Consider the following 25,436-nt stretch of genomic DNA (forward strand, 5'->3'; position numbering starts at 1 on the left):
CTTTTTCAAAACTACTTCCTGTCAGTGGTTTTGACCAGTTCACGTTATAAGACATGCACACGTGTTTAATCGTTGATGTCAGATATGTACTAAGTAAATACATTTGTACCGCTCAAAGATTTTTGAGTCACCAAAATTTGCCTCATCAAGGCAACGCCAAGTTTAATTTATAATACGCACTTTTCTGTACGCGACAATTCAAAGTGCTTTACATAAACTAAATTTAAAAGACTTTTAAGGATAAATACATTAAAAACACATTTACAATTTTAGCAAACACAGACATTAACAAAGCAAAGATAAATTAAATATAAAAATAAACACCAACAGTATACAATACATGTTTAAAAGCATACTGTAGTCGAATATGATCATCCTCAATTAAAAGCAGCGGCCGAAGAGATTTGTTTTTAGTATTGATTTAAAAATAGTGAAGCGTTTCTGCGGACGTGCATGATTTGGGTAGTTTGTTCCAGAGTGGTCGGGGCATAAATAAGCTAAATTCGCCTCTCCATGTTTTGTTTTTACTCTCGGAACCGATAGCAGACCGTCCCAGAAGACCTGAGGCACCTTGATGGCTCGTAATTATGCAGGAAGTCAACAATATACTTTGGTCCTAAGCCATTTAGGTGATTTAAAAATAGCAAAATAGTACTTAAAATCCATTATTTGGCCGACTGGAAGCCCAATGATTAGAATTTAAAGAACCTGGACTGATGTGATCCACGTCTTTTTAGTGTTAGTGGAGGACATACGTGCAGCAGCAATTCTGATCAGCTTCCAGTTTCTGATGGATATTTTCTTTTTCAGTCACAGACCACCCAACCTCCTTTTAGAGATATCCAACCAGGTGGATACATGTTAGTTGTTTTCCCCAAGCATATGGTTACACTGTCATGTAAGAGCCTTGCAGACACAATACCTTACATACTTACCTACGCCAGCATGACTACATGAAAAACACATCAGATACGTGTATTCAAAAAGGTAGGTCTTAATTAACCAAATCTTTGGATCAGAAAAATATCTCTAATAGCAGCTGTTACATTATCTGTTGTTTAACGATTATCTTAGGTCAAAATAATTCACAAATCAAATGATGATCCTTTAAGAACATTTTGAGGAAAAACATAATGCTTCGGTCAAATTAATCTGTTCATTGATAACCCCCGTTTTGTAAATGTGGGGGGTTAGCCTTCAAACCTTTTTATTGTTATGCTGAGTGTTTGGGCGACTGACAAAAATACTTAGGGTTTCACGAGTATACTAATAATATTAATCCTGAATTTGAACACACTAGTGACTTTATGGTGAATGATTTTGGACTCAACATCTGATATAACATAATGGTATTTACCTGATCTTGGTGTTAAGTCCTTCTTTCAAATAAAAAAAGTGATCGGAAATGGTAAAAATCTGTTTTTTTGACCTTTGGATTTGTATCTGTTTTTTTTTTAAATTTTAGGGTAAAGTGAAGAGCATCTATGAAAACATGAAAAACCTTTAGACTCCCAACGCCTCGCTTCGGACAGCCACAACCTCCAGAACGCCAGCCCAAAGTCACATCGCTCTCCTCCTACCGCGGCCTTGGAACTCACACAGGTAAGAACACAACACACTTGATTGACAGAAATATTTTCATACAAATTAGTTTTCCCCATAGGGTTTTACTAGCCTTGGCAGGGTGCTGCCAAAAAAAATGTCGAGGCGCCCACATTTTTTGTTACCTCTGGAGCAGAGAAGTGAGCTGTGGATTATTTTATTGATATTGTACAGTAACAAAGTAATTTGTACATTAAAAAGTAATACAGTACAGTGGTTACACTGTACTGTATACTTTATCTAAACTGTATTCCCTCTTATCATGTAAGTCTACACTTCTTCCTTTCATTGATACATTTAAATCACCTGACTAACAGCATGAACCAATACCTGCTGCAAACCTGTGCTGTTGCTGCTGCCGTCTCTCTTGCCTCATAACTCTATTGCGGAGGCAGCTCCACCTCATCTGATCCTGATATGAAAGCATTCGTGTTATGATCATATTTGAGTTATTGGTGTGAGTCTAACATTAAACAAGCAGTCTGCTGTCATACATTGCTGACGAAACATTTTAGAGGCGATTTGTTGAGTCCTGCCGCTAAGCAAATGCCGGTAGCATCAAGCTAGCAAGCTCCTGCATTAGCCTCACATCACAGGAGCTAATTTACTGAATAAACCAACTCACATCTCCTGTCTTTTTTTCACCCAACTCATTAGACTATGCTTCTGCTGGTGTTTCATTGTTGTTTCCTGTCAAATTCAATACTGTAGTTCAAAACCGCGGTACCTGCTCACCATCTGTGAGCTATTTTTAGAATGCGCACGCTACGTTCGTTGTCGCGTTCGCGCGCGTCCACCTGGGCAGGCTGTGTGTTTCCTTCTCCCGTGACGATAACGGCTTGCGGTTAAAAAATAATAATAAACTAATTTGAAACTTGGGGGGGACACAAACGGGCAGACAGCAGAGCTCGGGGCAATAAAGCAGATTTGTTTGACTTTTTTACACTTTGTTGTTCTCCTCCTTTCCTCCGCTCTTGTCTCTGATTGTGAGTGTGTGCATTCGCGTGTGTGTGAGCCCCGCCCTTCAGAAACAGAGCGGAGGGAGAATGTGAATACGCAAAGCAGTGGACACTGAAACATGAACACATTGGATAAATAACATGGCGTTTAGTTTATTTAATAAAAGAGAACATGTTCAATGTGAAAAGTGACCGTAGATAGATTACTTCAGTTGAAATTTGGTGCTATATATATATTTTTTTTAAATAAAAACCAAAAAAAAAACACCTTGAATTTCAGGCAGGGCGCGGGGCTCCGTTGGCAGGGCGCAGCGCCCCGCCAAGACAATGGTAGGGGAAACACTGCGAAATGATACATCAAATTACAATTATTATGTTAATGCTTTTAACTGCTTTTTCCGTTGTTAATAAGGCTCTCTTAAGTAATGTTCACATTGGAACTTAATCGTGTTTTTAAATCTCAGATGTAAACGTGTCACATGAAACACCTGGTGGTACTGTGGCTTGGTGCGTGAGGGCTTTAGGTGCCTTGAAAATAAAGTAATGACATATTTGTATGACTCAAAACTGAATTGAGCTTTGAGCGCTGTTGTTCTTTTTATGTTTTTCAGCAATACTTCTACGAGTATTCCTTTGATGAGCTGCGGCCGCGCCCTCGTCAGGTCTGTCCGTATGCCGTCATCTCCTTCCTGTTTAAAGGAAAAGACTCTTCACTTCCCAGCAAACCTCTGGCCCCCATCAGGTATGGAGATCTAGTTCAAGTTCAAATGCAATTGTTTTAAACAAGTGAACATATTGAATGATTCTAAATAAAAATATCCAGAAACACTTAATAAGCAGATGCATATTGAGGGTCTCCCGACGTTTAAATGAAGACACTCAAACTAAATACTTTCAAATAAACCCCTAAGTAGTGAGCACTAATTGCCCTAATTAAAATGTTCTTTGTGCTCTTTGTTTGATGGGCAGGTTGAACAGTCAGTCAGCAGAGGCCAGTAAAGGTGAGTCATTAAATCACAACACACCTTAAATGAACTTCACACATGCAGCTCAAATATAGGACCCACACACCAATGTGATTGTATCAAGGTCTTAAAGAGATTCAAACATTAAGCGTAACAAAGAGTCGATTGTTTAACTGTTGGCTATCGTCTGTTCCTCTCAGAGCGCGCTCAGTTCACAGTGTGGAGCGGAGATCTGGTGAAAGGTGACCGGCTTCTCTTCCAGATATCCCTCCGCTGCTTCTCTCCTCCCTTACTGCCCCACAGACTGTGAGTACTGCCCTGACTTTTCCAGCTCTTTAAACTGTTTAGTAATACTTTGTAATATATGCCTGTTACTGAGTGATGAGTAAGGCAACAAATACATAAAAAACAATATACTTCTATGCTCTCATAGATCTTAAATGTGTGCACACTTCCTTCCTAGAGTGGGTTACATTGAGCTGAATAAAGTAGAACAAACAAAACCATAAAACCCATGCCTGTATCAGGTGACCCTCATAAAAGCAAGATATCCAACCAATAACCCTAGTGTGCGAAAAAGTACACGTCGTCCCACCGTCCGGGACGTGTTATTTACAGTATCAGACGAGTAGATCTTTCAATTGACTTGTCCGGTGGACAAGTGACGTTTTTCGCCCTGATTTATTGTCAAATTATTGATAAATTCAGTTTACAAAAGGCAGAACTCATTCGCAAATTGTACGTGTCCAACATTGTTAGTTTAGAAATGTTAGTTTCGGTTCTGCTTGTCGATTCCTAAGGAAATGCATCTCGACAGACTTATTTTTACCCTCTCAAAGAACCGGAATCGAGAACCGAAAATAACTGGAATCAAAAAGCAGAACCGGAATCGTTAAAATCCAAACGATACCCAACCCTATGTGTGATGCAGTAAAATCTTACCGCTCACTTACGTTAGCGGTGTCGTAAAAACTAGAGATGATCCCATCACGTGATCGGGGATCGGAGCCGATCACGTGATTTTCAAAAGATCGGAATCGGGAGAAAAAAATCGGGGATCGGGATTTTTTAATTTAAATACTTTTTTTTTTTTTTTTTAAATGTCAATGTTACAAAACAAAAATGACCATGTTCAAGTCTTAAAGTCATCCTGAGGCCTTAGTTTTGGTTTCAAATTACACAATAGGGGTGCAACAACTAATCGACTTAATCGATTAAAATCGATTACCAAATTAGTTGGCAACTAATTCAGTCGTCGATTCGTTGGTGACGTCATCACATGTGTTCTACACCCCGTTAAGCTCCAACGTTATCGCTCTTTTGTATCGGTACAGGAGACATTTAAAAACATATGTTATGTATTATTGCTACATAAACATTATATCGCAGTCTTAGTGTTGCCAACTCAGTTTCTAATATGCAATATGACTACAAAATGCGTCTATCATGTATTTTCGATCTTCCGAATTCAGACGAGCGATCTCTCCCCCGCCTGCTTGCGAGGGGGCGGGGCAGTTNTCGGATCGGGAAAAATCGGTATCGGCAAAAAAGGTGATCGGGACATCCCTAGTAAAAACCGTGAGAAAATGTCAAATACAATGGCGAAGAAGAAGATTCCAGTGGCCCGAAACTTAGTGTCCGTTCTGGACAAGTGAAAATAGTATTCGGACAAGTAAATTAGTCCAAACTACACTGAGACTGCCAAGGACGACACANTGATTTTGTTTTGATCCAATGCTGCACAACTGAACTGATCCAATGCTGCTGTGAAAAAAGGAAGCTATATCCATGTTGGATAGAATATCCAATTTAAATAAAAAAATAACCTTAAGGGACAACTTGAAGGCTTTTTTTCCTCTTAATGCATTGCATAAAGATCGGATCGGGAAAAATCGGTATCGGCAAAAAAGGTGATCGGGACATCCCTAGTAAAAACCGTGAGAAAATGTCAAATACAATGGCGAAGAAGAAGATTCCAGTGGCCCCAATTTGTGTCCGTTCTGGACAAGTGAAAAATGTATTCGGACAAGTAAATTGCCAAACTCACTTGTCCATGGACAAGTACTCTCTAAAAACTTGTTCTCACACTGAACCCTACAGGGGACTTGACACCCCCATGTTAATGACTTTATCTCCACATAGACCCCTATCCTGTCTTTTACTGAAGTGTAATAAATAAATACATTCTGCTTTCAAGTGAACCAGAGTGATGCAATACAGATAAATGCTCCACAGAGGGTCCAAGAGTCTACCAACCGCAGCCTCATTAAATCCTGTTGGTGTGTTTGGTTCATCTGGAGCCAATATGACTGATAGAGAGCCTATTTAGACAATAAAAAGGAAAGCAAAATAATCCACCTAGAAAAATAGATGATTTTCAAAGTTCAATAAATACATGATTTGTCCAACGTAAACAAGTATTCCTGTAAAATAATTGTGATCTCTATAGTGAACTGACCCAAAATAAACGTCTTTATGATGGGAGGCAAGTGGCGCATGAATAGTGCGTTGGTGTTTTCGGATCGGAGGGTCACAGGTTCAAACCCCACTGCAGTCAACATGTCGTTGTGTCCCTGAGACACTTCACCCCAAAGTGCTCCAGTGGGGATTGCCCACAGTATTGAGTATGTAAGTCGCTTTGGATAAAAGCGTCTAACAAGTAACATGTAATGATTTTTGCCATAATGGAGCACCCCCTACTTTGATCATTTGAACTGGACCTTAACAGTTAGAACTTTGATGGATGTATTTGTTAAACCAATGTTAAGAAAATGCATTTCTGGTTAGTAGAATTTTGTAATGGTGTAAACCAAATGGGTGAAGGACGATCTATGAACCTCCTTTTGATTTTCTTTTGTGAGAGTTCATCTCCCAACTAGAAGTAACTTTCTTAATAATTTGAATACAGGTTAGACCAGTGCGTCACATGTTAAGATGATTTGCTCTGTGTGTCTCCCCTCGTGTCTGCTTCAGACCGGAGAAGTTGGAAATGGGTTGTGTAATGAAGCTGGAGCAGCTGACCAGGTACCTGTCCTCTGACCTGCTCTCCTACAACCTGTACAGCAGCAGCCACCAAGGTGAGGCCAGATTAACACTGAGTGACCATACAGCAGCTGACTCAAAGGATTCAATTATTCAAAGGCTTTATTTGTCATATGCACAATGGATACTCCGTAGTTTTGGCAATGAACATTATAAATCCCAGACTCCCCCAACATCGCAACACATGATGAACTTCACTTAAAACTTTTCAAATTGAAGTTATCAATCCTGAACCTGCATTTACAATATTAGAAGACAGCAGAATATGTATTCCTTTGCGATTTGTTTTTAATCATCACTGTCGTGTCTATTTATCAAGTTGTGTAGCCAATTTCATATCTTTTTTACAATCAAAGCTTCTATTGAGGTTATCAAATGTCTGTCATTATATTTTAAGACATATGACCTTAAGAAAATCCTTAATTTGATGTATCATATTAATTTAGAATTCTTTCTATTCTATCTATCTTTCTATTTCTATAATTCTATTAAATCAACTTTTTATAACTTCTCATTATGTGCCTCAATGCATGTATCTGAGAGGTCACAACGTTTTTACATGCACTTAAAATGTAGTGTTTCGAAGCTAAATGCAAACAAATATAGATTGAAGCAGAATATTATTGAAATAGTTGTTCTTTGCAAGTATGCAGACAAAAAGGTAATATTGGTATCATCAGAGGTATTTTGTGTTTTTTTGTGTGTGTAGTTGTGAATAGCCGTCATTGCTGCAGTCTTCTGGAGGTGACAGACAGAAATCGGTCTACAACCAGCGTGACCAGACTGCTGCAGGAGCTGGAGACAAAGAGAGTGGTGAGTTTTTTTTCTACCTTTTTTATTTTAACAGGAAATCCGCACCTTTGGGAAATAACAGGATCTGGTATAACACACTACAGGAAAGGAAAACGCCAAGAAGCATAAAAGGGCCTCTTTAAACTTGTGTCACAATCTCAAAAGATATTGATGTTTGTAAATCTTCCACAGTGGATTATTACCTCCAAACTTTCAATATATATAAATTAGAAAAAAGTGATTTAAAGGAGAACTGCGTTAAAAGAAAAAGTGAAATAATGAATAACTGTTAAATGACAGTCGTCCGTTTCCCCTCAGGTTCTGGTGACTGCACTGTCAGACAGAGGCTTTCTCCTCCTGTTATCCAGTGTTCAGATGACCACGCCCCCAGGTATGATGTGGTTTGGTGAACTTGTAAATAAGGTTGGGAAAATATTGGAGAAGTCATGTCTATTATTCCACTTGCTAGTACACCGTTAATTAAACTTTTTTTTTTTTTTGAAGTAACATTTAATTAAGCATGAGAAAAATATATACAGATAGAGATGTGGTTGATATAACATCAAAAACATTTCGGGATTATATTTTCTTTGAATTGGTATGTTTTTTTTAAACCGCTTGGCTTCAAACTATATCATCATAGCTTTCAAAAATATAAATGTCAACTGTGTCAATGAATTGTTTAGAGCCAAATGTATCAAGGAAAGTTATATTTGTTTTGGTTGTAGGTATGAATCAGAAGAATAGGAATAACAATGATTTTTTTTTCAGAGAGAGAAGAGAACTGGAAGAGAAGTCTCCAGGCGTTGTTTGTCTTCCCAGAGTCCAGAGATCTTTCTAAATCCAGTGAGTAACTGATATGCTTTATTTTACAATACAGAACCTTTCAACTATACCCATCTGCCCCCAAATACTGATCTAAAGGATGAAGTGAAAAGGAATTAGCTAAAAGAGGCTCAAATGTTTCAAAGACCTGAGCAGGGCTGCAGAGTTAGGAGACAATGATCTGTTTTATTTATTTCTCCTTTTCTGTCATTCTTTTTATTTAAAATTGCTGTTAAGCTACTGTCTTTGAAAACACTTACTGCAAGGTATTTCATAATAAAAGTGTTCCTGCTTATACCTTACTTTACAAAAGTCTGCAAAAAGTGTTTAGTTTCCCTGAGTTAACAGCAACTTTAACAACAATTTCCAATAATCTGCTGTACTGTCCCCATAAACTACAGCCTTTTTATCACAATATAACAGTCAGTTAACCTCCGGCTGATATAAACAACATTTATAAACCCAGTTTAAAAAAGGAATAAAACCGTAAACGCTAAACAGTGGGTCAAATCTGAAGTTCTGATGTAACTCTAAATGTTCTCTTCTTTCCTCCCTGAAGCATTCAGGGGTGCCTCCTCGTCCCATAATGCATCACAATCTGGTAGCCCGGTGATGCCACGGCTCTCACAGTTTATTCCAGCGCTGCACCACGCTCTGGTGAAGGCCCGCGCCAACCACCCCCCTGAGCTGTCTGCAGGCGTGGAGCACCTCACACGGGAATACCTGGTCGGCCTGACCGATGGGAAGGTAACATTAATTGTATTATTTAAAAAAAGTAAAATAATGATTAAACAAACATTAATGCATACTTACAAACATCCAGTATCATGATCATATACAAAATATATTAAATAAAATGAATACATAGCACAAGTATTAATGGACAAATAATAGATGATAAATAGATCTTCAAGTGGGCCGGTTGGTTTTAGATTCCTAACTGACTTTTCAATTAAACAGGCTTAAACAAAAATGAGACGGATATCAGAATTGTATCTGTATAGGTTTACTTTGGATCACATTGATTACAAAACACCAAACTAGTATGCAGAGTAGATGAAGTACAACACACACATCATCAGTTATAAACAAATCTGACTCGTCTGCTGGGGCTCCTCTCACTTATTTTTCCGTTGACTTTAGAACACTTCTCAGTTATCACCATATTCTCCTTCTCCGGCTCACAGAGAGATATGTGGACATAACTGGTTTCACTCCCTCTTCTCCTAATAGCCATTAACTCATTACCCTCCTGTAGAAAAGGTTTTTTTACAGAAATACACAGGTATCATTAGTTATTTAAGTAAATACTTTATCTTATTTTCCCTTCAATCATAACACTAAAGCACATATTTCTGTCTTTGCCCTCCAGGTTCGACAGTACCCGATGGGCGAGTACGACTCCAAACTGGATGAGTGCATGAAGCTGTTTCCTGCTCCCAAACAACACCGGGTGAACATGGAGGGCTACCTGCGCTCCTACCTGTACACCCCCACCCTGCACCTGCTGTCTGTGGCCCGGGCTAAACAGATGGTGGAGGCGCACTGCGGCCCCGAGGAGTCTCAGGAGGCCAAGCTCAGGAGGAGCCTTGGAGGACACAGAGAGGTGATAGGGAAGGAGGCGACCAGCAGCTCTCGAGAGGGACAGACCAACACTCAGAAGGTGAAAACTGACATTTGGTCTAAAACAAAAGACACCTGCACAGAGCCAGACTCAGTACCGTATAAGAACTGTTCTCAACAATTATCTCAGTTAAATTGGGACATCACTAGGGGTGCAACAACTAATCGACTTAATCGATTAAAATCGATTACCAAATTAGTTGGCAACTAATTCAGTCGTCGATTCGTTGGTGACGTCATCACGTGTGTTCTACACCCCGTTAAGCTCTAACGTTATCGCTCTTTTTTTATCGGTACAGGAGACATTTAAAACATATGTCATATGTATTATTGCTACATAAACATTATATCGCAGTCTTAGTGTCGCCAACTCCGTTTCTAATATACAATATGACTACAAAATGCGTCTATAATGTATTTTCGATCTTCCCAATTCAGACGAGAGATCTCTCCCCCGCCTGCTTGCGAGGGGGCGGGGCAGTTTACACACGCAGCTGCTACATGCATGCAACACACACACACACACACTCTGCTACATGCAGCAACACACACACACACCACACGCAGCTGCTACATGCATGCAACACACACACACACGGAGGAGATGGCGGAGAGAACGCGCTCCGAGGTGTGGTTAAACTTTACCCGTCTCGATGTGGACAATCCTCGTGCGTTCTCTCCGCCATCTCCTCCGTGTGTGTGTGTGTTGCATGCATGTAGNATCTCAGCCTCTCAGTCCGACAGGAGAGGACTCTCCCTCTCCTTATTGTTGAAACAGCTTCTAATCTCCGTTAGCTCCGAGCTAGCACCAGATGCTAACAACAACCCCCGTAACTCTCTCTGTCTCGCTTGCATACAAAAATTATAATAAACACATTTGAAAAGTGGGGGGGACACAAACGGGATTTTGAAAAGTGGGGGGGACATGTCCCCCCTGTCCCCAGTGGAAACTACGCCCATGCATTAACCTATGTTTTTATAACTGAGTTAACTCTGTGTGTTGCTGCTAGCAACTCTGTGTGTTGCTGCTAGCATACATAACATATGATGAATTGGAAATGGGGGACCCTGATGTAAACAAGACGAAAGTCTTTCTCTGGTCTGCATCCCCTTAAGAATTGTATGTTTTGAGCTGTACTGTACCCAATATACAAGCTGTTAATAAACTTTTCAATCAATCAATCAAACACCTCACGTGGAAATGTTACTCGTGGACGGGGCTACAGAGCTGCTAGAAAGACATTGGAACCCGGTGCATTTCTCCGTCTGGATGTGGAGCACTTTTGCTAAATGTTTAGACAAATTGCTCGTGTTACCGCCCTTACATGATAAACTGTTATTGCACTTTTAGTAACGAGCATTGTCCAGATCGAGACGGCTAAAGTTTAACCACACCTCGGAGCGCGTTCTCTCCGCCATCTCCTCCGTGTGTGTGTGTTGCATGCAGCTGCGTGTGTGTAAACTGCCCCGCCCCCTCGCAAGCAGGCGGGGGAGAGATCTCTCGTCTGAATTGGGAAGATTGAAAATACATTATAGACGCATTTTGTAGTCATATTGCATATTAGAAACGGAGTTGGCGACACTAAGACTGCGATATAATGTTTATGTAGCAATAATACATATGACATATGTTTTAAATCTCTCCTGTACCGATAAAAAAGAGTGATAACGTTGGAGCAGCTTAACGGGGTTTAGAACACATGTGATGACGTCACCAACGAATCGACAACTGAATTAGTTGCCAACTAATTTGGTAATCGATTTTAATCGATTAAGTCGATTCGTTGTTGCACCCCTAGTTTGGATTCCTAAAGCTTTTAGTCTACTAACCCATCATCCAAGGGTGGTTTTCACTATAAATAAAAAATAATTATAGGACGGACACTATCATTTACAGGTTTTTACAATGTTCAAACTGAATTTTCTTTAAAATAAAAAAAATGTCTATATTGATTCTGACTTTTCTACATCCAACTCACAGGTTTATCATTACTTTGAGAAAAAAGATTATTAATGTAACCGTTTTAGAAGTGAAGTTATTGTCATTTGTTGTGTGGAAAGGTCATTTTCGAGCCTGAGACCTGAGACCAAAAACAGGTTAATTATTTGTTTATTTTTCTTACACTTTCGTCTTATCCTCATGAGACATTCATCGTTGAAAATAACAAGTAATTAAGTGTTCTGCCTGTGAAAATAAAGACAGACTGAGAATAAATATAATCAAACTTAGATCCCATGTGAAATCCAACGGCTATCTTTCACTGTGCATACAAACGGTCAGCAACACTTTTGATCTATTCATTATTTCATTATACCTCACATTGATGATGATGTTGAAGAGAAAAAACAATATGACATTTTTACGGATGTTCCTCAAAAAAGTAATTAACCAGTCGGAGCTTGTTATTTTGGATTTTCAGTGCTGTGATTTTGTACAATGTTTGGACATTTATACTTTATTTGTAACAGCTTACATGAAATAATCATGCTTTGTATACCTTGTATTTATCTAAGGATAGTGATAACACATCATTTGAAATATACATGTATTAGATTTGTAGACTTTCCCAGAACTGAAGTTAACATCTTCATATTCCTTTTTTATATACGACCACATTTACAAACATTAAAGTTAATGTTGACATGCTCACAATAACAATGATACTGTAGCATGCTAATGTTCAAAAGGGAATTTTCAAATAATATAATTATATTCATTAAGTATGTTTGCCTGTTAACATTTGCTCATTAGCACTTTTTGTTCATTCGTTTTTAAGGTGATAAATCAAAACCAAAGGTATTGAAAAACCTGAATTGTGACCCAATTACACACACTGATATACGTTTCTACGACTGAAGGTTTTGGTATATCCTTTGTGGAACATGTATGTCTGTTACAAATGGAATTTCCCTATGAATATAACTAGTGAACCAACCGACTAACACTGCCCCTCCTCACCTGATGCATCTTGCATAACATCTCCTGTTATCTCCTGTATCTTTACATTCGTTTTTTCTGTAATTTTGGCAATTGTAATGTACAGTGATGCAAATTAGTCGCTTTTTGGCGCCTCCCGCTTTTTTAACGCTGATTTGGGTGACTTGTGTAATTCGTGGAGAACCGAAGAGTTTTCGTTTTGTTTGGGGGGGGGGGGTCCGTCAGACAACTTCTCACTTCAAAAAAGAAGAAAAAATCTAGATCGCAAAATAATTAAATAAGCGAGTGCCTGTTTTTCCTGGCCAAGGACAGGTTCATTGAACACAACACGAGCGTAACGTGTCTTCACCATAGGTCTTCACGTGGTTATGTCTCGTCTGGAAGGTGTAACGGAGAGCATCGGNCTTAGTGTCGCCAACTCCGTTTCTAATATACAATATGACTACAAAATGCGTCTATAATGTATTTTCAATCTTCCCAATTCAGACGAGAGATCTCTCCCCCGCCTGCTTGCGAGGGGGCGGGGCAGTTTACACACGCAGCTGCTACATGCATGCAACACACACACACACGGAGGAGATGGCGGAGAGAACGCGCTCCGAGGTGTGGTTAAACTTTACCCGTCTCGATGTGGACAATCCTCGTTACCAAAAGTGCAATAAGAGTTTAGCATGTAAGGGTGCACGAGCAATTTGTCTAAACATTTAGCAAAAGTGCTCCACATTCAGACGGAGAAATGCACCGGGTTCGAATGTCTTTCTAGCAGCTCTGTAGCCCCGTCCACGAGTAACGTTTCCACGTCAGGTGCTATGTATGCTAGCAGCAACACACAGCAACACACCCCAAAAACAAAGGTTAATGATTAGAGGTAACTGAGTTATTTATTTTGTTAAAGTTTCAGCTATTCTGTTTACAGTTCTGTCATCAGATTATTTAATACGATTTGTTAAAACATTGTTGTTTCTTTTGATGTGAAATATTATGCATTTAATTAAAATAAAAAGCAATGTTAGTTTTGTTCGCAATTTGTTTAGTTAGTTTACCTTATTTCTTGTCAAAAGAACCGTTAATACTATCGTTAAAAGGACCGGATCGATAAGCAGTAGTAGTACAGTTAAAACCCTAACGATCCGAATAATCGATTAATCGTTTCATTAATCGATAGATTAATCGATTATCAAATTAGTCGTTTGTTGCAGCCCTAGACATCACCCTATAATATAAGTTGAGTGACCCAATCTGTTATTACAGTCACTAAAATAAAAGTCATATTTAAAGTTGAATCCTCTGCTCCTGAATCACTAAATAATGTTTAAAAAAAAAATTACAAGCTTTCTCTGAGCTTCTGCTAGACTGCTAGAACTACTCTCCCACCTGTGTTGCCTGTACCTTTTTATATAATTTGTTTCCCTTTTTAACTATACCATTTTATATTTCAGATATTTTCACAAATAACAACACAATTTGAATTCATTTGTTGACAATTCTTTACTAATATGTTGTTAGTATGACATAATAGACAATTAGAAACCCTTAATTCTATTGTTATATATTTATTTGTGTCATATCGGCCTTTATTGTATTGAACTGAACACGTGATTTCTTTGCCACTCAGATGCAGCAGCTGGTCGACCTGGTTCTGACCTGCAAGAGAAAAGCAGAGACTGTGGTGAGAAAGGAGGGAGGAGAAGGAGGCGTGAAGGTACACGGGAGGAAGAGGAAAATGGAACAGGAGACGGCAGAGAGGACACTAAAGTTCCTGAAGGCATCACAGGAACCCGGAAGACACAGCAAGTTTCCCGGTGAGGAGACAGGAGGTTTCTTTAAAACTAGCTTTTTATTATCCTGAGGGAGCATCTAACTACTTGACAGGACATAGTATTCACTGTTCTTTATGCGTTCTATGAATTTCTGCTTTCCGCAAATGTCTTACTGCTTACTGTGTTTAATGTTTCCTCCCCACTCTGGGCTCCTAGTTGAGGGAAGCCATGTTCCCGCCCCCCCTGGCTCTCTTGCGTCTGTGATTGGTTCGGTAGGTTTGAAGGACGTGGATCTAAGGGAAGATGGATCTGAATTAGCTACTAGACTACTCTCTCTGCTAAAAGGTGACTGGATTCTGGGACTTTCTTCTTCTACATTATACATTACAACTTTTTCCAGCATATCATATTTTATTTATATCCTTTTCTTTTTTATCCGTATACATTTATTTGACCATTTCCTTAAGTTGTTCAAGTTGCACCTAAACACGAGTTAGCACACATGTTTATGATTATAGATTCATCACTAAACTTTCAGCTTGATTTCCCATGACCACATCAGATTTTTGAAAATCTCTGCCGCTGAAATTTAAACGCATGCTCTTCACTAAGCTTTGTGTTTTCCTTTTATGGCCGTCAACCAATCAAGGACTGCAGAAGAATATTAGCTTGTACAGTATTGTTAAATCTGGCATATGATGGACATATGATATGACATGTATGAAGTTTCCCGTCCTAAATAACCAAACGCACACACATTAACCCACTATTGGCACGCTGACACACACTTAGTGTTGCAAAGTTTGAGAATTCCTCATTTAAATGTGTAACCTTTTATGAACGTCTTCAGCCCATTTTTTTCTGAAAAACAGTTATCAATATTTTAATAACATATTCAGACAATGATCTTTGTAATTCATTGCTAAGCTTGCGGCTCTTAGTAATTGCAGGATATCTTCTCTCTGGCGAGCGTATATAATACAGTTAGATTAATATAGTTCATATATTTATAGATAATATAATCCATACACCTTAGCTTTCTTGTAAATATATACTGGTTGAAGAATAGTTTTGAATGAATAAATGATTGGAGAAATATGTAGTTGTACACGGAAAGTAAATAAGGAACTCTCTATAATAGGCCTACAAAGACATTATAGATTAATCTTTTCTCAGATTCTCCTCTTAAAGTACAGTTGCATTGAAAAACTAAAATCGGAATTGGCCAAAGAAATTGCAATCGGTGCATAATGTTACGCGAACAACATTTTGAAAACTCCTGATGAAATTCAAAACTCTTTTTAAATGATTGATCCTTTCCAACATACAGGCCTCACACAGGCAGCAAGAGGAACATCCAATCAGAGTGAAGTACAAGAGGCGGTGCAGAAGACATCCTGGCCCTTTGATAGGCTGGCCACCAAACTGGGTCTGCCCACCAACTGTGACATCGACCTGAGGGATCAGGAGGAGCTGGAGGTAACAGTTTAAAGATTACCGGTACTGTTTTTCAAAAAAAAGAAGCCAAATATAGATTTTAATATATGTTGTCATTCTTACATAGAAATACCTCTTTCAAACAAACACCTTTTTTTTTTTTTCGAAAGATAAATAATGTTGGCACCAAAATGATATTTAAGGATTATTTAAAAAGGTTATCATAATACATAAGCTACATAATGCTCATAAATACCACAGCAGTGGTGACATGATCCCTTAATCTACTCTCAATATAGTAGACAAAGCACAATCCTCATTCTGTGTATAAAATAAATGAATACATGCAATTCAAAAAACCTTAGGCTTCATCAATCTTTAAAACAAATATTTTTGAACATATGCCCGTGTCACACATTTTAAGAAGAACCTCCATGACAAAAATTGTACATAAAAAAATTAATGTGTAAATTAATAATAACAAAGAAAATTGAATATTTAATGCACAGTTTGTTACAGTATACATGCATGTTTTACAGGCAACTCTTTCTCTAGAGTTTATATGGCATTCCAATAGAAACAGCTGAATTGTATTTTAATTGATATTATTGATAGATATTTTTAAACTCCAATTGAACTTATTGGTAAATGGTAAATGGACTGTACTTATATAGCGCTTTATCCAGTATTTAAGACCCCTCAAAGCGCTTTACATACTACATGTCATTCACCCATTCACACAGAGCAGTGTACCTTACTCTCGGAACTAACATTCATACACATTCACACACCGTTGGCCATGCCATCGGGAGCAACTCAGGGTTAAGTATCTTGCCCAAGGACACATCGACATGTTGACTGCATGGGCTGGGATCGAACCCACAACCTTCTGGTTGAAAGACGACCACACTCCCTCACAGCCACAGTCGCCCTATTATTCAGGCACTTCTTGCCTATTAATTGTTCTACACTATCTTCAATAGTAGATCAAAAATTAAGTAAATTAAAGTGGAGCAGGTAAGGTTAATGCGCATTTTTGTTTCTGTGTGTGTGAAGGAGCAGACAATCGTCAGCATCAGTAGTTCGGAGGGATTCAGTCCCGGCTCCCACAGCGGGGAGGGGAATCACCATGGAGCAGCAGGAAGAGGAGGGGGGCTCGGGAAGAGGGCAGGGGGATATGAAGAGGAAGAGGAGGAACAGGACAAGATCCCGTGGGTTCTCATCCCTATTACAGGTCTGTCTGTCTGCCAAGGCTATTTACCTGTTAACATGGATAATGACTTCTCTTATATTCCCGTTTACACATCCTCCTTCATTCTTTCCCCAACTACCTTCTCAAAAAAGTTTGCATTGTAATATTTGTGCAAATCCATAAACCTGGTGATATTTAAGTCTTTCTGACTAGAAATGTTTTCTTTTCTGCGTGCATGCTCTACGCTAGTGTTGAACACTAGTTAGTTTGTGCTCAATGCACAAAACTGTGTGTGTGTTGCTAACTGCGGTATAGACAAAATGTAGACGCATATTCCAAATATGCTGTCTACATGCTTGAATAATTATCCTATAACCCAAATAATGGCTAATGTTGGCGTTCTCATTTGTTTAAATCATACACTGCTACTTTCAGAATAAGGCCTAATTTGGAACATCTAAAAGGAATATTTAGTGCGAATGCTGTGCACAGCTCTAGGTCAAATCTGACATCTCAGCATATGCCGTTTCCATGGAAACGCATCCCTCGCCAAAAAACACAATGTTTTCCTAACGCCTATGCAAAGGGTCAAAACAGCACCAGACTTCAGATAATGGTTAATGGCCCAGCCCTCAAAATGTCTATGTGCCAATAGTGAGTTTCCTCAAAAGCTGTTGCCATCCCTCGCCATAAAACACGATGTCGCTATAACTCCTACGAAAATGTTCAAAAAGTGCTCAAACTTCACATGTGTGCTAACAGTCCAGCCGTGAAGACATCTACGTGACCGTTTTGAGATTTCTTCAAAATGCCGTTGCCATGACAACACAATGCTAATCATGAAACACGGTTTTCTCATAACTTCAGTGAAAATGCTCGAAATGGCCCAAAACTTCACAGGTTTGGTAACGATGCAGCCATCAACACATATTATGGGGTGTCATCAAATGCCGTTGCCATGGCGACAGATCACTCGCCATCAAGTTAGTTCAAAAGTTTGTATTTAAAATATTCTGCTGCTTTTCAAAACCTTTTTACTATATTTTCTCTTCTTAATACACATTCATTCAGTACTAATCGCTTATAATATCCAACTCCTTCAGCCTGCTTTCAGCTACAGAAACCATTCAACATTTAACGTATTCAGCTATTTCAGGACATTGAAGCTATACATTTGGTTGTTTATACCTTTTTTAAAACATTATCTTTTACAGGGTGTCCGCGGGGTCTTAAAAAGTATTAAAAGTTGATAAATAAATTTAGCGAAAATTAAGGCTATTAAAAAGTATTAAACGGCATTTTCCAAGGTATTAAGAAGGTTCACAGCAACGACAACATGAAACACCCTTTAATTGACTGAAACGACATGTCGGGAAACCCCACAAGGCGGCCCCATGCATAACGCGCCGTAAAATGCTGCTTATTATTTTAAGTTTCGTTGCCTTGCTCCGCTCTGTGTGTGTGTGTGTGGGGGGGGGGGGGATAAACGACTACGGTAACGGGTCCCAAGGTGGGTAGACCGGCATACGCAACGCTCTGGGGGTCCAACGGCTCCGTGTGTGCCCTATATGATCATTTTCTGATAACGATGCGCTTCCCTCTCCCCACGTCTCCTGCTGCTGCTGGGCTGTCAGAAGAGGGGGAGAAAAAGAGAGGCAGTCACCGTTTATTAAATATTCTTATATTATTATACAGAGAACAGAGTCGTTATCAATTTGTTTTAAAGCTCAATAAATAACAAAGAAGACCTCTGACCGGCACTTTCCTAATTTTGTACGGAAGATTTAAACTTTAACGGACATGTTGACCGGCGGAACATTTTTTTTGCGGAAACTCTGCCGCACGGTCCCCTCGTTCCTTGGAAGAGGCGGTGAGTTGGGTGTTTTTCATCTGCTGTGGACTCTGAGAGATACAGCAGGAGAACACGCCGTCCACCGCGGAGAATAAACAGAAGGGCAACCATGGCAACCATGCTCCGGGGTCTTCTTCGCTGCTTTTGGTGTATTTCGGGGCAGCACGCCACTTACAGGCCTCACTGTACTACATCGTTTCCAGCATTCGCAGGCGGTTTCTTAGTTGTGAACGGCACTTAATGATCGAATGCGTGTGAACGAAGCCTTTTGCGCTTGCGTATGGCGTTTTAGTGTGGCCGGCCTTGGTCTAAGCCAAAACTATTATATCCGGTCAACAGTGGATCTGCTATTTTAAGGTAAAGTCAACACATATAGACCCTAATATAGTCTATATTAAGAACGGAGAAAAGTCTTAACATTATATATCCTTTTTTGTAACATGATGACAAATGTGTGAGGGTGATGACGTCAGGGCATCGTCTTATGTGCCAGCGCTTAGCCCCCGACAGCCCCAGCCAATTTAACCCCTGGGTATTTGTTGAGGGGAGTTCCTATATGGGCATTACCCCCGCTGAAGCTCACCATAAAGTTTAACATATTTCATAGTTCAAAGTTTTGTCAATTGCTTTGTCCATTGGTCAAATACTGGTTTCTAATGTTTTCTGAGGAGTTTTACTGGAATGAAAGAGCACAAGAGGTCTACAGAAAGCAAAAAATGCAGCATAACTGCATTAAACCTGACCTTCACAGAGAGGTGATAGTTCCATGTGGAAAGGAGGCTTCAGAGTAGTCTGTCTGCACTCTGTTTAGTTTTGCTATCTTACAATCAATTATAGTAGATGTGAGGTAAAGTGTGTTGCCAATGTAACCGGTTAGAACTCAAGATGTGCGATGAGTCTTAAAATGTAGGTAACAAAGGGTCTTAAAAAAAGGTCTTAAAAGGTATTGAATTTGACTTCAGGATTCCCTGCATATGCCTGTTTTAAATATTATAGCTTCTTCACTATTTTTCCTACTCTTCCAGTTTATACATTTCATGTTCAAGTTTTCAACAAAGTCTTTGCCAATGCATTTGAGCTGTATACAATGTTGACTCAAATCATTTCACTTTTCTGCATTTCTCCGCAGAGTTTAGCACACACTTACTTTGGTTTTTGTAGCTAAAAGTCAGTTACATAACGACCGTTCAGTCTATAATAATATTTCTGCTTTTTCAGCAAAATTCAGCAACAAGTGTTCACAGTTTTACAGCATTCGCACACATTTTCTGCAGCGAAATGCATTTTCTAGTTTGTTTTACATATCCCAATATGTCATATTTGCAATAATAGTTGAAAATGAGCTGCATGTAGAATGTAGTAAATAAGGGAAAATGAGAAAAAAAGTGGAGAAACTTGTATAAATAATGTAGCTGCACCAAAGTCACCAAATCTCACAAACATCCACATCATCTTAACAGTTTAATTGGATTGGACATATATATCACAATATAAATTAACATTTTGCCTAGCATGTGACCAGCATTACAAATCTCTCCTTTAAACTTCTGCTCTCTTTTGTAGGGGCTTAAGTTCTCACGTCACACCACAGAGACAGAAAACTCCTTCAGGACCCTCGCGTCCTCACCTCACCACGGCAACGACGATCACCACAACCAGCAAACCCCCCAGGCAGAGCCTCCCTCCCGTCTCCCAGGCAAAGCACTCCTCCCTCCCCCCTCCGATGCGCATCCCCCTTGAGCACAGCCTCCTCACTCCATCTCCCTGCCCGTCACCAGGGACCCCAGCCCCCCCCCTTCCCCCCTCCCAGTGCCGTTCCAGAGCCCAGTCCCCCGCCTCCCCTCTCAATGCCCGTCCCCGGAGCCCAGCCCTCCCCCCTCTCCCCCAAAATGCCCCTCTCCACAACGAAGACCTACACAACGTCTGGACCCTCGTCTCCTTGGCCGCCCCCCCCTCCCCTCCTGCTCCCGGCCAGCGGAGCCTAATGACCTCAACCAGTTTAACAGCAACCACAGATGTGCTAACGTGGAGCCGGTCGCCCACCTCCACTCCAGGGAATCTGCAGGTAACTTCACACATGCTCAAGTTTTAATCTGTTTGACTGGATTTGCTTGATATTGGCCATATGAAATATTTCCACATTTGTTGCTAAAATCCCAACATTTCCTCCAGAGGGAGTTTCTCTCAGACTCCCCCCTCATCCATTCCACCTACTTAAATGAATGTGTTATATACTTTCTTTACTCAGTATGCCTCTGTTGTGTATTCTGCCTCCTGCAGGGCCGTATAAGGACAGAGAAAAGACACCTCAGGGAAAGGAAAAGAAGAATGAAGAGCCATTTATTTCTGCATCCATCCAGCCATCTGTACCTCCAGCGCCAGAGAGGAGGAGGAGGAGCCCGTCACCACCCTCAACTCAGCCGGATGGAGAAGGGGAGGTGAAGGAAGATGTTTCAGAGGAGGTAGAAATAGTTAATATTCTCAAGAAGCGAGTGAAAGAAGACCAGGAGGAGGAGGTGGAATTTATGGATGGGGAAGTGAAGGACCTTGTAGATGGCTCTTTGTTTTCTCCACCCGTCTCCGTACCTCCTACTTGTCTTGGCAACGTCGTTGACAAACACCTGGACGACTTCTCCTCTGAGATGCAGCTCCTCCTGCAGAAGCAGAGCATTCATTACAGCCTCCCACATTCCCCACATTCCACCTCCAACACAGAAACCTCCGCACCTCAACACACACTCCCATGCGCCCCAATATCTCAGTTTTCACAGTATGTTTCTTTCTACAACCCCTGCCCCCCAGTACAGGACTACGTTAGCTCACTAATGCACAGCATCAACAGCATGCTAACGGAGTTTGAAGACACCTGCCCGAGCCACAAACCCGGCAGCAGCAGGACTAATGTTGATCACGCACTAGCAAGCAGAGTTAGTGAGTTTGTGTCCAGCATCAGAGCATCTAAAGCTCCAACGAGTGGAGAAGATGACGGTATCTTTGGTGAACTGACAGCCGCTGACATCAGTACCAACCCTGCACTCTCCAGAGGAAGTGATCCGTGGGAGCAGCACACAATCCCTAAGCATGTTCCCGATGCTACAGGCAACATCAGTCCCATGTTGTTGTCTCACGTCTCTTTATCTGTTACTACCTCTCCGTCGGATTCTGCCTACAAGCCGGCTAACACTTCTGTCCTCATTCCTGCTCCCAACAAGCCCCCACACTCCCACTGGAAACAGCAGAGTTTAGAGATCAATAGAACTCATAACATCAGACAAACAAAAGAGGACTGGACTGAGCACTGTAGTGGTGAGATGGGGGGGAGTAGTCTTGCAGGTACAAAATACGAGGGGAGTTTGCCAGGGTTCAGCTCTGTCTCTGAGCCAGTCTCTGCCTCCGTCCCCGGCGCCACCACCACCCCCCCGACCTCAGCACTGAGCTCCCTGATCAGCCAGCTGAAGCCGGAAGTTTTTAACAGTCTGGTGAAGATCATCAAAGAAGTGAAGAGAAACACCCTACAGTTCTACCTCCACAGCATCGAGCCGGGGGACCAGATCCATCAAGAGGTTAAGGTAAGCTCATGGGCTGCACACTTAAAATGTGATTAAGCGGCCGATACCCGATTGAGGGGTTTGGTTCACACTGGAAATCAATGGCAGAGATTCATGAACATTATTTGACATCTAGTTATTGTTTTATCAGATGCTCTTGGAATATAGGTTCTCCCTTATTGATGTTAAATTATTATATTATTTTGTGTATACAGTGTGTATGTGGTCTCATCTGTTGCAGGCAAACCTGTTGAAGCAGGGGAATGCGGAGCAGAGTCCGATGGCTTTTCTGAACCAAGAGAATGCTGCAGACAGATTGCTGGTTGTCATTCAGAACCAAGACATAGCTGGACACATTCACAAGGTACCTCCTGAGGGAGGGTTACTTTAAAAATGTATTCCGCTACCAGTTTCCTGTAAAATAAAATGTAATCAGTAACCTAACCTAAGTATAACAATGTAACAAGCCTGTCCAAAAAAATTTAAAGGCTATTTTAGATTATGTATTTGACCCCTGAAAATGTATAAACCTTTTTTTTATTATATGATTTATTTTTGAGATTTTCAATACACAGACAGCAGCAATACAATACGTTAACCCTGCGATTACTAACAAAACAACCCCAATAAACAATACATGAGTTACAATTGGACAATAATGAAATAAAAAATAAATAAAAATACAATATGTATATTGTATATATCTCTGAATTCTTAGTAATTATGGCGTGTTTTTAAAAGTGATTTTGTTGCCTCTTTTGAGGCCAAAAGGTCAAATTCAGCCTTTTTTGTCAGTAATTATTTGAGAAGATCTGCACTGGGGGAGTCTACACATCTTGTCTGCAGATCTGATAAAGCCCTGGAAAGGCAGATACTCTTCTCAGTATTGATTTTCCTTTGGTATGCGCAATAGGATATTATTTCCCCTCGTAGATAGGCCTTGCACGCTTCCCAAACTGTTGCTGCAGATACAGCCGGGTTAAAATGAGTGGAAACAAAAAGGTCAATGCGATTCCTAATAGTTTTGATAAAATCCAGGTCAGAAAGTATCTAAAGTGTCTCCTTGTCCCCCTTCAGAGCAGAGCATGCGTCCTCAAGTTGCTGGAGACGTTGGTCGACTTCAGTACCATTAGCTTCCAGATAATTTATACGCTTTCTGTGATAGTGGAGTGTATGCTGTCCATGGTAAACCATACACCCCAGCACGTGCACTCCGCTCTGCATCGGCCAAACGGCTCGCTGCACCCGCACTGCGAGGGGTACCCAAGTTCCCATCAGCAAAAACATGTGGGTTTGCTATCCTGGCTCCAAAATGGTGGAATGAGCTCCCTATTGAAATCAAGACAGCAGAAAGCTTACACATCTTCCGGCGCAGACTGAAAACTCATCTCTTTCGACTCCACTTCGAGCGATAGAACTATTAACAAAGCACTTATATAACAAAGAATTACTAACAAAGAATTACTGATAGAACTATTAACAAAGCACTTATATACTAACAAAGGACTGGCTTATCTAAAGCCAGTTGAGTAGCACTTGAAATGTTTTAGCTCTATGAAACCTGATGTACTTATATGATTCTGTTTTCTTCAAGTTTGTATCTTCTTGGTCGAATGCACTTATTGTAAGTCGCTTTGGATAAAAGCGTCAGCTAAATGCAATGTAATGTAGATGTCAGAGACTCAAATGAGGATTTGAAATCAGCCCTGAGAGCTGCTCCATGTTCCTCCAGCAGCAAGCTAATGTCAGCCAAAGTTATGCCAGGAGTCGAAGCTGGAGTTATGCTATGAGTCGACACTGATGGAGACCCTTTGCCCTTTTCAGCTTGGTTTCCCTTTCCTTTCGACATTGGGTTGAGGTCTTTGTAGTTAACACTGGCTTATAAAACTGTTGCAAACTAATTATGTTGAAAAAAGACGAGGTTTAAAAGGTAAATAAGAGTGGAAAAGTTAGAGCCAGTCAAGCACAAGTCTACTCGGCACACCTCAAACCGGAAGTCACGAAAATGTATAAACATTACTCATGATTCTTACTTAACTTCCACAGATCCCAGGTCTAGTGTCTCTGAAGCGTCTAGACTCTGTGGTGTTTGTGGGGATCGATACTCTGGACGACATCAAGAATAACAGCTACAATGAGCTTTTTGTTTCTGGAGGATGCATCATTTCCGACGAGTTAATCCTCAATCCAGACTTCATCACTCACGGTAAATCAAGGATGGGCAAACAAAAAAAATTGTCCAACAAATAATATTTTTAGACGGTTGTAATGGATAATTTTTTCTTGACTTATTTTGATCGTCCTATTTCTGGTTATAATTTTTCAGCTTTATTTGAGTGAAAAGGCAAATGCAGCACTTGTTTGTGTTTATTTAACTGATGTTGTTTTGCAGATCGACTGACGGCACTGCTGATGCTCCTGGAGCAGAACAGTTCTCCAGAGAGCGTCTGGAGGCTGAAGGTTCACTGTAAAACCCACAAGAAATTAAAAGAACAATCCAGGTACTGATTATGTCTTCACTGCGTAGCAATCCTACCCTGTAGCAAAGTCGTTCTCAAACTTTTTTCAATCATGTACCCCCTTTGAAAAAAAAATTCAGCCAAGTACCCCCTGATCAGCGCAAAAACAATTTGTTAAGGAAAAAATGCCTATATAAAGAGGTCCAGTAGTGCTGCACCATCAGTTTCTGATTTATTAAAACAACAACCTTGTAACTGAAAAACACTTAAATGCTACATTTCAATTGTTTACAATCCATCACTAAATGCATGGCAAACCAATTTTAACATCATGCAATAACACTAAGACGACATTAGTTGCATTGAACTGATCTTTTTAATAAGTTGTACTTACAATGTAGTGAGAAACATGGACTTGTGCTTCACTGAGGATCTTTATCAT

At 40.2% G+C, this 25,436-nt stretch overlaps 3 protein-coding genes across 3 annotated transcripts in view; all 3 read left to right on the top strand.

Moving 5' to 3' along the window:
* Window positions 1-1,507, top strand: part of LOC104943679 (protein FAM208A-like) — a 3,648-nt gene extending 2,141 nt beyond the window's left edge. Inside the window, exon 4 of the mRNA XM_010769132.1 lies at window positions 1,466-1,507. Within this exon, the coding sequence (XP_010767434.1) occupies window positions 1,466-1,507 (42 nt within the window). The remainder of the gene's footprint in view (window positions 1-1,465) is intronic.
* Window positions 1,508-1,555: 48 nt separating this feature from the next.
* LOC104943678 (protein FAM208A-like) lies at window positions 1,556-17,356 on the top strand. The gene is made up of 14 exons (XM_010769131.1): window positions 1,556-1,602; window positions 3,173-3,303; window positions 3,531-3,562; window positions 3,727-3,832; window positions 6,500-6,603; window positions 7,278-7,381; window positions 7,679-7,751; window positions 8,132-8,206; window positions 8,745-8,932; window positions 9,558-9,848; window positions 14,362-14,548; window positions 14,723-14,851; window positions 15,837-15,985; window positions 17,000-17,356. The coding sequence occupies exons 5-14, from the start codon at window positions 6,516-6,518 to the stop codon at window positions 17,297-17,299; spliced, it is 1,584 nt and encodes a 527-aa protein (XP_010767433.1). The 5' UTR covers window positions 1,556-1,602; window positions 3,173-3,303; window positions 3,531-3,562; window positions 3,727-3,832; window positions 6,500-6,515; the 3' UTR covers window positions 17,300-17,356.
* Window positions 17,357-19,450: 2,094 nt separating this feature from the next.
* Window positions 19,451-25,436, top strand: part of LOC104943680 (uncharacterized) — a 20,601-nt gene continuing 14,615 nt past the window's right edge. Inside the window, exons 1-7 of the mRNA XM_010769134.1 lie at window positions 19,451-19,519; window positions 20,551-20,683; window positions 20,798-21,052; window positions 21,268-22,556; window positions 22,777-22,899; window positions 24,582-24,741; window positions 24,928-25,036. Of these exons, the coding sequence (XP_010767436.1) occupies window positions 19,451-19,519; window positions 20,551-20,683; window positions 20,798-21,052; window positions 21,268-22,556; window positions 22,777-22,899; window positions 24,582-24,741; window positions 24,928-25,036 (2,138 nt within the window). The remainder of the gene's footprint in view (window positions 19,520-20,550; window positions 20,684-20,797; window positions 21,053-21,267; window positions 22,557-22,776; window positions 22,900-24,581; window positions 24,742-24,927; window positions 25,037-25,436) is intronic.

This window comes from Notothenia coriiceps, unplaced genomic scaffold, assembly GCF_000735185.1.
Source record: "Notothenia coriiceps isolate Sejong01 unplaced genomic scaffold, NC01 NC01_scaffold00006528, whole genome shotgun sequence".
NCBI classification, from domain to species: Eukaryota; Metazoa; Chordata; class Actinopteri; order Perciformes; family Nototheniidae; genus Notothenia; species Notothenia coriiceps.

Excerpts from the sequence above, each read along its gene's own strand:
- LOC104943678 (XM_010769131.1), top strand. The coding sequence starts at position 6,516 with ATGGGTTGTGTAATGAAGCTGGAGCAGCTGACCAGGTACCTGTCCTCT. Across the intron at positions 7,752-8,131 it reads TCAGATGACCACGCCCCCAG|AGAGAGAAGAGAACTGGAAG; the intron begins GTATGATGTGGT and ends TTTTTTTTTCAG. Across the intron at positions 14,852-15,836 it reads ACTACTCTCTCTGCTAAAAG|GCCTCACACAGGCAGCAAGA; the intron begins GTGACTGGATTC and ends TCCAACATACAG.